The sequence below is a fragment of the Gadus morhua genome, chromosome 9 (assembly GCF_902167405.1).
Source record: "Gadus morhua chromosome 9, gadMor3.0, whole genome shotgun sequence".
Taxonomy (NCBI): domain Eukaryota; kingdom Metazoa; phylum Chordata; class Actinopteri; order Gadiformes; family Gadidae; genus Gadus; species Gadus morhua.
In genome coordinates this window covers 2,068,610-2,081,109 of record NC_044056.1, presented here as the reverse complement: position 1 = coordinate 2,081,109, position 12,500 = coordinate 2,068,610, and the positions used below count along the sequence as shown (strand labels likewise).

The following is a 12,500-nucleotide window of genomic DNA, read 5'->3' as shown; positions in this document are numbered from 1 at the left end:
ATTTGTTGTGAAAACGTTCTCACTTGCAGTTTCAGCCAGGGGCCGGGGGGGGTGCTGCAGCACCCTAAGCACCCCCACTTCCCGCGTCCCTGGGTAATAATTTTGTTTTTTATTTGTCGTCATGAAAAAAACAAAAGGGGTAACACTGTCGATATTTATCAATTAAAACATAAGGGGTAACACTGTCAATATGTATCAATTAAAACATAGGGGGTAACACTGTCGTTTTTATCAAATGAAACATGAGGGGTAACACTGTCGTTTTTCTTTGGTCATCATGAAAAAATACATAAGGGGTAACACTGTTGTTTTTTATTGGTTGTCATGAAAAAAAACATGAGGGGTAACACTGTTGTTTTTTATTGGTCGGCATGAAAAACAACATAAAGGGTAACACTGTTGTCTTTGTCAAATAAAACATAAGGGGTAACACTGTCGTTTTTTATTGGTCGTCATTAAAAAAAACATAAGGGGAAACACTGTCGTCTTTTATTGGTGGTCATGAAAAAAACAAAAGGGGTAACACTGTCGATATTTATCAAATAAAACATAGGGGGTAAGACTGTTGTTTTATATAACCTCAGACATAAATAAATTGTAAATCTCAGTGGGAAGTGGAGAGAGCTGTGAGCTAACCCCCTGGAGACCGGGGTTCAAGTCCGGTTGATGTCTGCTTTTGGAAGACTCTTATCTCTATTTCATGTGAATTATAAAGTCAAGTATAACCTTTGTGATGTCTTTATCCGGTGTCTTGATGGTGCATTGTTAAGTTCGTAGGTTAACACTCTAAACTGCTCATGTTCGGATCCCCGCAAAAACGTCGAAAGGGGTGCCACTGTTGTTATTTGTTGGTCAACATGGAAATAACATGAGGGGTAACTCTGTCGTTTTTTGTCGGCCGTCATTAAAAAAACCATAAGGGGTAACACTGTCGATATTTATCAATTAAAACATAGGGGGTAACAATGTCGTTTTTATCAAATGAAACATGAGGGGTGACACTGTCTTTTTTTTTGGTCGTCATGAAAAAAAACATAAGGGGTAACACTGTTGTTTTTTATTGGTGGTCATGAAAAAAACAAAAGGGGTAACACTGTCGATATTTATCAAATAAAACACAGGGGGTAACACTGTTGTTTTATATAACCTCAAACTTAAATAATTTACAAATCTCAGTGGGAAGTGGAGAGAGCTGTGAGCTAACCCCCTGGAGACCGGGGTTCAAGTCCGGTTGATGTCTACTTTTGGAAGACTCTTATCTCTATTTCATGTGAATTATAAAGTCAAGTATAACCTTTGTGATGTCTTTATCCGGTGTCTTGATGGTGCATTGTTAAGTTCGGAGGTTAACGCTCTAAACTGCTGATGTTCGGATCCCTGCAAAAACGTTGACGGGGTGCAACTGTTGTTAGTCAACATGGAAATAACATATGGGGTAACTCTGTCGTCTTTTGTCGGCCGTCATGAAATAAAACATAAGGGGTAACACCGTTGTTTTTTATTGGTCGTCATAAAAAAAAACATATGGGGTAACACTGTCGATATTTATCAAATAAATCATATGGGGTGACACTGTTGTTTTTCTTTGGTCGTCATGAAAAAAAACATAAGGGGTAACACCGTTGTTTTTTATTGGTCGTCATAAAAAAAAACATAAGGGGTAACACCGTTGTTTTTTATTGGTCGTCATGAAAAACAACATAAGGGGTAACACTGTTGTTTTTTATTGGTCGGCATGAAAAAAAACATAAGGGGTAACACTGTTGTTTTTTATTGGTCGGCAGGAAAAAAAAAAATAAGGGGTAACACTGTCGTTTTTTATTGGTCGTCATGAAAAAAACATAAGGGGTAACACTGTTGTTTTTTATTGGTCGGCATGAAAAAAAACATAAGGGGTAACACTGTTGTTTTTTATTGGTCGGCATGAAAAAAAAAATAAGGGGTAACACTGTCGTTTTTTATTGGTCGTCATGAAAAAAAACATAAGGGGTAACACTGTCGATATTTATTAATCAAAACATAGGGGGTAACAATGTCGTTTTTATCAAATGAAACATGAGGGGTGACACTGTCGTTTTTCTTTGGTCGTCATGAAAAAAACCATAAGGGGTAACACTGTTGTTTTTTATTGGTCGTCATGAAAAAAAACATAAGGGGCAACACTGTCGTTTTTTATTGGTCGTCATGAAAAAAAACATAAGGGGTAACACTGTCGATATTTATTAATCAAAACATAGGGGGTAACAATGTCGTTTTTATCAAATGAAACATGAGGGGTGACACTGTCGTTTTTCTTTGGTCGTCATGAAAAAAACCATAAGGGGTAACACTGTTGTTTTTTATTGGTCGTCATGAAAAAAAACATAAGGGGTAACACTGTTGTTTTTTATTGGTCGTCATGAAAAAAACATAAGGGGTAACACTGTTGTCTTTGTCAAATAAAACATAAGGGGTAACACTGTTGTCTTTGTCAAATAAAACATAAGGGGTAACACTGTCGTTTTTATCAAATGAAACATGAGGGGTGACATTGTCGTTTTTCTTTGGTCGTCATGAAAAAAACCATAAGGGGTAACACTGTTGTTTTTTGTCGGCCGTCATGAAATAAATATAAGGGGTAACACTGTCGATATTTATCAAATAAATCATAGGGGGTGACACTGTTGTTTTTCTTTGGTCGTCATGAAAAAAAACATGAGGGGTAACACAGTCGTTTTTTATTGGTCGTCATGAAAAACAACATAAGGGGTAACACTGTTGTTTTTTATTGGTCGGCATGAAAAAAAAAATAAGGGGTAACACTGTCGTTTTTTATTGGTCGTCATGAAAAAAACATAAGGGGTAACACTGTTGTTTTTTATTGGTCGGCATGAAAAAAAACATAAGGGGTAACACTGTTGTTTTTTATTGGTCGGCATGAAAAAAAAAATAAGGGGTAACACTGTCGTTTTTTATTGGTCGTCATGAAAAAAAACATAAGGGGTAACACTGTCGATATTTATTAATCAAAACATAGGGGGTAACAATGTCGTTTTTATCAAATGAAACATGAGGGGTGACACTGTTGTTTTTTATTGGTCGTCATGAAAAAAAACATAAGGGGCAACACTGTCGTTTTTTATTGGTCGTCATGAAAAAAAACATAAGGGGTAACACTGTCGATATTTATTAATCAAAACATAGGGGGTAACAATGTCGTTTTTATCAAATGAAACATGAGGGGTGACACTGTCGTTTTTCTTTGGTCGTCATGAAAAAAACCATAAGGGGTAACACTGATGTTTTTTATTGGTCGTCATGAAAAAAAACATAAGGGGTAACACTGTTGTTTTTTATTGGTCGTCATGAAAAAAACATAAGGGGTAACACTGTTGTCTTTGTCAAATAAAACATAAGGGGTAACACTGTTGTCTTTGTCAAATAAAACATAAGGGGTAACACTGTCGTTTTTATCAAATGAAACATGAGGGGTGACATTGTCGTTTTTCTTTGGTCGTCATGAAAAAAACCATAAGGGGTAACACTGTTGTTTTTTGTCGGCCGTCATGAAATAAATATAAGGGGTAACACTGTCGATATTTATCAAATAAATCATAGGGGGTGACACTGTTGTTTTTCTTTGGTCGTCATGAAAAAAAACATGAGGGGTAACACTGTCGTTTTTTATTGGTCGTCATGAAAACAAACATAAGGGGTAACACTGTTGTCTTTTTCAAATAAAACATAAGGGGTAACACTGTCGTTTTTATCAAAAAAATAAAAAGGGGTAACACTGTTGTTTTTTATTGGTCGTCATGAAAAAAAACATAAGGGGTAACACTGTTGTTTTTTATTGGTCGTCATGAAAAACAACATAAGGGGTAACACTGTTGTTTTTTATTGGTCGTCATGAAAAACAACATAAGGGGTAACACTGTTGTTTTTTATTGGTCGTCATGAAAAAAAACATAATGGGAAACACTGTTGTTTTTTATTGGTCGTCATGAAAAAAACAAAAGGGGTAACACTGTCGATATTTATCAAATAAAACATAGGGGGTAAGACTGTTGTTTTATATAACCTCACACTTAAATAATTTACAAATCTCAGTGGGAAGTGGAGAGAGCTGTGAGCCAACCCCCTGGAGACCGGGGTTCAAGTCCGGTTGATGTCTATTGGAAGACTCTTATCTCTATTACATGTGAATTGTAAAGTCAAGTATAACCTTTGTGATGTCTTTATCTGGTGTCTTGATGGTGCATTGTTAAGTTCGGAGGTTCACTCTAAACTGCTCATGTTCGGATCCCTGCAAAAACGTTGACGGGGTGCAACTGTTGTTAGTCAACATGGAAATAACATATGGGGTAACTCTGTCGTTTTTTGTCGGCCGTCATGAAATAAATATAATAATAACATATGGGGTAACACTGTCGATATTTATCAAATAAATCATATGGGGTGACACTGTTGTTTTTCTTTGGTCGTCATGAAAAAAAACATAAGGGGTAACACTGTTGTTTTTTATTGGTCGTCATAAAAAAAAACATAAGGGGTAACACCGTTGTTTTTTATTGGTCGTCATGAAAAACAACATAAGTGGTAACACTGTTGTTTTTTATTGGTCGGCATGAAAAAAAAAATAAGGGGTAACACTGTCGTTTTTTATTGGTCGTCATGAAAAAAAACATAAGGGGTAACACTGTCGATATTTATTAATCAAAACATAGGGGGTAACAATGTCGTTTTTATCAAATGAAACATGAGGGGTGACACTGTCGTTTTTCTTTGGTCGTCATGAAAAAAACCATAAGGGGTAACACTGTTGTTTTTTATTGGTCGTCATGAAAAAAAACATAAGGGGTAACACTGTTGTTTTTTATTGGTCGTCATGAAAAAAACATAAGGGGTAACACTGTTGTCTTTGTCAAATAAAACATAAGGGGTAACACTGTCGTTTTTATCAAATGAAACATAAGGGGTAACACTGTCGTTTTTATCGAATGAAACATAAGGGGTAACACTGTTGTCTTTGTCAAATAAAACATAAGGGGTAACACTGTCGTTTTTATCAAATGAAACATGAGGGGTGACATTGTCGTTTTTCTTTGGTCGTCATGAAAAAAACCATAAGGGGTAACACTGTTGTTTTTTATTGGTCGTCATGAAAAAAAACATAAGGGGTAACACTGTCGATATTTATTAATCAAAACATAAGGGGTAACACTGTTGTCTTTGTCAAATAAATAAATGCAAGAAGAACAAAGTTATCCCAAACCCTGTACTTCCAGCGGCGGGAGTCCGCAGGAGCAACGCAGCGGACGGTGGTGCTGGTCCTCCCTCTGGAGGACACCATGACGACAGGACCTCAAACCCTGGGAAACCAGGGAGGGTCCTGTCCGATCACAGCACCCCGTCCAATGCACTCATGCGCTGTCGGAGACCATTTGTAATGGGAACGTTCAACGCATGTACGGTGAGAGAAGAAGCTAGATTGGTGGAGCTAGCACACAGTGCTGAGGAGCGGGGAGTGGAGATCCTGGGAGTCCAGGAACACGGAAGAGTGCACACTGATGACCAGATCGTTTACCACAAAGTGGAGAGATGCACGTTCATCACCTCGTCTGCGTGGCGAAACGAGGCCCAGGCCGCAACAGGCGGCGTGGGGCTACTGCTGGGCTCTCGGGCGTGTAAGGCTCTCCGTTGGGTTTACCAACACACCGAAAGGATCCTTATCGCAGAGTTCTCATCCAACCCAGTAACAACAGTCATAGTCGTGTACTCGCCCACCAACGTGGCCCCAACTGAGGAGGCCCGAGAAGTTCTTCGAGGACCTAGCAACAGCCGTGCGAGGTGTTCCAGCACACAACTTCCTGGCAATCCTGGAGGACTTCAACGCAAGGCTCGGACCAGAGGACACACCCTTCCCAAACCACGACTCTACCAACCGCAATGGTGCAAACCTCACCGCCCTTCTCACAGAGCACGAACTACTGGCGGCGAACACCTTGTTCCAGAAAAGACAAGGCAAGAGATGGACCTTCCAGGATCGAGCCACACGTATGGTATGCCAACTGGACTAAATACTTGTGAGGAGAAAGGGGAGGAACTCCATCCTTAATGCCGAACCATACAGTTCGTTCAGCTCGGTGTGTTCGGACCACTGTGTGGTGTCCATGAGGGTGCGACTGAGCCTCAGGGTCCCCAAGCCTAGTCCCAAGATCCGGCACGATTGGAAGGCATTCGCAAACGATCCTGGCCTTCAAACCAGGTACACTGAGGAAGTCAGGAATCGTTTCCAGCAGCTGGACAAGGGAGCGGAGCCCAGCAGCGAATATATCAGATTTGTCGCTGCAAACGAGGAGGCAACCAGGATGTGTGTGCCCGTGTTGGACAGAGCCAGAACCTCCCTGAGGTCCAAACATCCGGAGGTCGTAGCGGCACGAGGAAGTGTGGAGGAAGCACGCCTCAACTTTGAGCGTGAACCAACCCAGCAGAGACGTGGGGAACCCTTGACAACATCAAGGGGGAGGAACTGATGGAGAAGGTGCGAAGGGTGCAGGCTGCGCAAGGTGAAAAACAGTATGGGGAAGCCTGGAGGGTCATCAACGAAATGACCGAATACGAAAACCCATGGGCATCGGTCCATAAGACGTCCTAGACTCACATACGTGGATGTACTGAAGAAGGATGCAGGAGCACAAAGTACCAATGAGCTGGCCAGATGTATGGAGAATCGGGATGACTGGAAGCAACGATGGAGGGCTCGTCTGAGGACGACCTCGAGAGGAGAGTGAACTTCCATTGAAGCACAAATGGAAGTTCTTGCAATGGTGGCCTTAGTGAGCAAAAGGTTAGATCATCATCAAATCCAACCTTTACAAAGATTATCACTGAATAGTCTGGCATTGGTACCGTTAAGACATGGATTATAATAACTGACATGCTAGCGGTGTCTACTGGTGGGCGGGGCCAAGCAACACAGGAAGACCAATAGGAACAGAGTGTGTGTGTGTGTGTGTGTGTGTGTGTGTGTGTGTGTGTGTGTGTGTGTGTGTGTGTGTGTGTGTGTGTGTGTGTGTGTGTGTGTGTGTGTGTGTGTGTGTGTGTGTGTGTGTGTTTAAGGACGAGGTATTTGGCAGGTCATCTTTCACACAGTCATACTCCGAGGCTATAAACATTATGCGGGGTGCTGACTGAGAGTATGAGAACATGGCGGCAGATGGATTAGACTTCAGGAGCTATGGTTCATGCCCTGGTTCATACCCCTGCAGAATACAGGTTTCAATCCACAATCTTTAGAAAGTGTTTCCATCCTTTCTTTGAGGCCGTTTCTGTTCTGGTCATGTGCCTTAAGCCTGGTCATGTGACTTTGGGCAAGCCCACGATTACCCCAGGTAAGACGGTTTGGGGGATTAATTTTACTCTCATGTAGTAGGAAAAGTAGGAGCGAACATAGGAGGGCAAACTGAAGGAGCTGGTGTCAGACACGACCTGCCCAATGAGAGGAGGTTAAATATGAAGAGGGGGCGGGACTCACTCAGCCCAATGAGAGGAGGTTAAATATGAAGAGGGGGCGGGACTCACTCAGCCCAATGAGAGGAGGTTAAATATGAAGAGGGGGCGGGACTCACTCAGCCCAATGAGAGGAGGTTAAATATGAAGAGGGGGCGGGACTCACTCAGCCCAATGAGAGGAGGTTAAATATGAAGAGGGGGACTCACAGCCCAATGAGAGGAGGGTATATATAAAGAGGGGGACTCACTCAGCCCAATGAGAGGAGGTTATATATAAAGAGGGGAACTCACTCAGCCCAATGAGAGGAGGGTATATATAAAGAGGGGGACTCACTCAGCCCAATGAGAGGAGGTTATATAAAGAGGGGGACTCACTCAGCCCAATGAGAGGAGGTTATATAAAGAGGGGGACTCACTCAGCCCAATGAGAGGAGGTTATATAAAGAGGGGGACTCACTCAGCCCAATGAGAGGAGGGTATACATAAAGAGGGGGACTCACTCAGCCCAATGAGAGGAGGGTATACATAAAGAGGGGGACTCACTCAGCCCAATGAGGGGAGGGTATACATAAAGAGGGGGACTCACTCAGCCCAATGAGAGGAGGGTATATATAAAGAGGGGGACTCACTCAGCCCAATGAGAGGAGGGTATATATAAAGAGGGGGACTCACTCAGCCCAATGAGAGGAGGGTATATATAAAGAGGGGGACTCACTCAGCCCAATGAGGGGAGGGTATATATAAAGAGGGGGACTCACTCAGCCCAATGGGTGGAGGGTATATATAAAGAGGGGGACTCACTCAGCAGCCCCTCGTAGTTCTCGGGTTCCGTCTGCAGCAGCCCGTTGATCCTGTTGACCGAGCCAAGCTGCACCTCCATGTCCGCCAAGTTCCGCACCATCCAGTTCATGTAGTTGGACACCTGAGCCACAGCGGGGGGGGGGGGGGGGGGGGGTAAAGTATGCACGCTTATAGATACAGACAACTCAAACATGGATACAATCATAGATACACACATGCACATATCTACCCACAAAGTCAGACACACACTCACACAAACACAGACGCACCAAACAAACACCCACAAACACCACACGCACACATATACAGATACACAAACACACACACACAGAGGAGACACACTCATAGATCAGAGCAATAACAACAACAAACCTAGATACACACAAACACACACACACAGAAGCAGAACTATACACTACAAAGATATATACAGATGCACAAGCCCACAAACACACACAGACAAACACACAGAGGTGGAGACACACTCATAGATCAGAGCAATAACAACAACAAACCTAGATACACACAAACACACACACACAGAAGCAGAACTATACACTACAAAGATATATACAGATGCACAAGCCCACAAACACACACAGACACACACACAGAGGTGGAGACACACACATAGATCAGAGCAATAACAACAACAAACATAGACACACACAAACACACACACAGACAGAACTATACACTACAAACAAAGATATATACAGAACGAAAGCACAAACACCAACAAGGGAAGAGAGAACCACACAGAGGAGACCCCCCCCCCCAACATGAGGGCGTAGGTCAGTCCCCCCCCCACCCCCCCACCATGAGGGCGTAGGTCAGTCCCCCCCCCCCCACCCACTATGAGGGCGTAGGTCAGTCCCCCCCCTCACCCACCATGAGGGCGTAGGTCAGTCAGTCCCCCCCGCACACCCACCATGAGGGCGTAGGTCAGTCCCCCCCCCCCACCCACCATGAGGGCGTAGGTCAGTCCCCCCCCCCCACCCACCATGAGGGCGTAGGTGAGTCCCCCCCCCCCCACCCACCATGAGGGCGTAGGTCAGCCCCAGGCCCACCAGGCCTGCAGACAGATTGCTGTACAGAGCGTTGATGATGGAGGCGACTGCTGCCACCAGCACCACACCGGCCCCGATGTACTCCTACACACACACACGCACACACACACACACACACACACACACACACACACACACACACACACACACACACACACACACACACACACACACACACACACACACACACACACACACAGCAGACTATTATTATACAAAAAAGGATTATAATAGCTTAGTTTTACACAAAGAACCAGAGAGAACAGAAAAAAAAAAACACGATTTTGTTCTTCTTACTATCTGTGCTTTTAAAAACCTATCAATCAATAATCCTAAATGTAGAATACTATACCAGACTCCACAGGCTAACTCTGGTCTAGTGGGGGTAAAGGTGAGATCACCACAGGTTAACTCTGGTCTAATGGGGGTAAAGGTGAGATCACCACAGGTTAACTCTGGTCTAGTGGGGGTAAAGGTGAGATCACCACAGGTTAACTCTGGTCTAGTGGGGGTAAAGGTGAGATCACCACAGGCTAACTCTGGTCTAGTGGGGGTAAAGGTGAGATCACCACAGGTTAACTCTGGTCTAGTGGGGGTAAAGGTGAGATCACCACAGGTTAACTGGTCTGATGGGGTAAAGGTGAGATCACCACAGGTTAACTCTGGTCTAATGGGGGTAAAGGTGAGATCACCACAGGTTAACTGGTCTGATGGGGTAAAGGTGAGATCACCACAGGTTAACTCTGGTCTAGTGAGGGTAAAGGTGAGATCACCACAGGTTAACTCTGGTCTGATGGGGGTAAAGGTGAGATCACCACAGGTTAACTCTGGTCTAATGGGGGTAAAGGTGAGATCACCACAGGTTAACTAGTCTAATGGGGGTAAAGGTGGGATCACCACAGGTTAACTAGTCTAATGGGGGTAAAGGTGAGATCACCACAGGTTAACTAGTCTAATGGGGGTAAAGGTGGGATCACCACAGGTTAACTAGTCTAATGGGGGTAAAGGTGAGATCACCACAGGTTAACTAGTCTAATGGGGGTAAAGGTGAGATCACCACAGGTTAACTCTGGTCTAATGGGGGTAAAGGTGAGATCACCACAGGTTAACTCTGGTCTGATGGGGTAAAGGTGAGATCACCACAGGTTAACTCTGGTCTAATTGGGGTAAAGGTGAGATCACCACAGGTTAACTCTGGTCTGATGGGGTAAAGGTGAGATCACCACAGGTTAACTCTGGTCTAATGGGGGTAAAGGTGAGATCACCACAGGTTAACTCTGGTCTGATGGGGTAAAGGTGGGATCACCACAGGTTAACTAGTCTAATGGGGGTAAAGGTGAGATCACCACAGGTTAACTAGTCTAATGGGGGTAAAGGTGAGATCACCACAGGTTAACTAGTCTAATGGGGGTAAAGGTGAGATCACCACAGGTTAACTAGTCTAATGGGGGTAAAGGTGAGATCACCACAGGTTAACTCTGGTCTGATGGGGTAAAGGTGGGATCACCACAGGTTAACTATTCTAATGGGGGTAAAGGTGAGATCACCACAGGTTAACTAGTCTAATGGGGGTAAAGGTGAGATCACCACAGGTTAACTAGTCTAATGGGGGTAAAGGTGAGATCACCACAGGTTAACTGGTCTGATGGGGTAAAGGTGAGATCACCACAGGTTAACTCTGGTCTAATGGGGGTAAAGGTGGGATCAACACAGGTTAACTCTGGTCTAATGGGGGTAAAGGTGAGATCACCACAGGTTAACTCTGGTCTAATGGGGGTAAAGGTGAGATCACCACAGGTTAACTAGTCTGATGGGGGTAAAGGTGAGATCACCACAGGTTAACTCTGGTCTAATGGGGGTAAAGGTGGGATCACCACAGGTTAACTAGTCGGATGGGGGTAAAGGTGAGATCACCACAGGTTAACTCTGGTCTAATGGGGGTAAAGGTGGGATCACCACATGTTAACTCTGGTCTAATGGGGGTAAAGGTGAGATCACCACAGGTTAACTCTGGTCTAATGGGGGTAAAGGTGGGATCACCACAGGTTAACTAGTCTAATGGGGGTACAGGTGAGCAGCGGGTCGTTACCATGCGGACCTCCAGCCAGCGGTTGGCGGCGGTGAGGAAGAGCGAGGCGATGTTGTTGGCGTCGGTGAACTCCAGAAGCCGCTGTCTGAAGCGTGGCTCGTACCTGACCCCGCCAGGGCACACAGCACACGACCGTTGAGACCCTTCTGCGTTCACTCTGTGCACTCTATCAACGCTCAGTGTCAATCATAACGGGGGTGGATTGATTAACGCGGCTGTGGGTACGATTCAAGAGCTATTATTTGACCAAAAGAAAGAAATCAGGGTTGCATTATGTGTACAAACACATTGTAGATAAACCATGATTGCATCCCTAGGCTTCTGACCGCTGATAGATAGGTGATCCTGTTGAGTACCGATTTATTTATTCATGCTTTATTTGATAGGGGCATATCTAGTGTACACGGCACATCGTAGCGCCGCGATCTGATGCATGCATCACAGGGACTGTTCTCATTTCAGATGCTGGTTTGCAACCCCCGTCCCTTGAAGGGTATTTGAGGAAACATCAGGGTAAAACAACGATGGAGAAAGAATGCCAAGCGAGTACAGCAGGATACAGTAGAGCACACGTTGAAACAAACGTAAACCGAGAACAACAAGATAGAAGTAAACAGGCTGTGGGGTTTGTTTGGTTCGAGCAAACAGCCAGATTGGACTCTGGGAGCGGGAGAGGCTGAGCACCTGTTGTGCAGCGAGTAATCAGTGCCCACGGGTTAAACCAGCCAGCATCTCTCATTACAGTCAACCCCTGAGTGTAATGGAGAGGTGGAGTATAATGATGCATAGAGAGGGTGTAAAATGCTTCAAGAGTGTGTGGTTTAACCTGATTGATTTCTCTCTGTTCAACAGGTGTGAAGCTTCACCCGGCCCAGAGTCCAGTCAGTGTGACTCGAGCCAGGTGAGGCTGCTTCAACCAGCCCTCCACCACACACGCTCCACACACAGCAGTAGTAACATAGCCAGAGGTAACTAGACGTGAGTAGAAGTGTGCTGCTGAATGAAGCAGGACGCTGTCTGTCCTAACAGCTGAATGAAGCAGGACAT

At 44.3% G+C, this 12,500-nt stretch overlaps 1 protein-coding gene across 2 annotated transcripts in view; it reads right to left on the bottom strand.

The window, feature by feature from the left end:
- The window catches only part of abcc8 (ATP-binding cassette, sub-family C (CFTR/MRP), member 8), a 63,464-nt gene that overhangs the window by 6,007 nt on the left and 44,957 nt on the right, over positions 1–12,500 (bottom strand). For both annotated transcript variants that reach the window (XM_030365996.1, XM_030365997.1), the window contains 3 exons: positions 11,454–11,556; positions 9,335–9,448; positions 8,295–8,415 (listed from right to left, as the gene is read on the bottom strand). In XM_030365996.1, the coding sequence (XP_030221856.1) occupies positions 8,295–8,415; positions 9,335–9,448; positions 11,454–11,556 (338 nt within the window). The remainder of the gene's footprint in view (positions 1–8,294; positions 8,416–9,334; positions 9,449–11,453; positions 11,557–12,500) is intronic.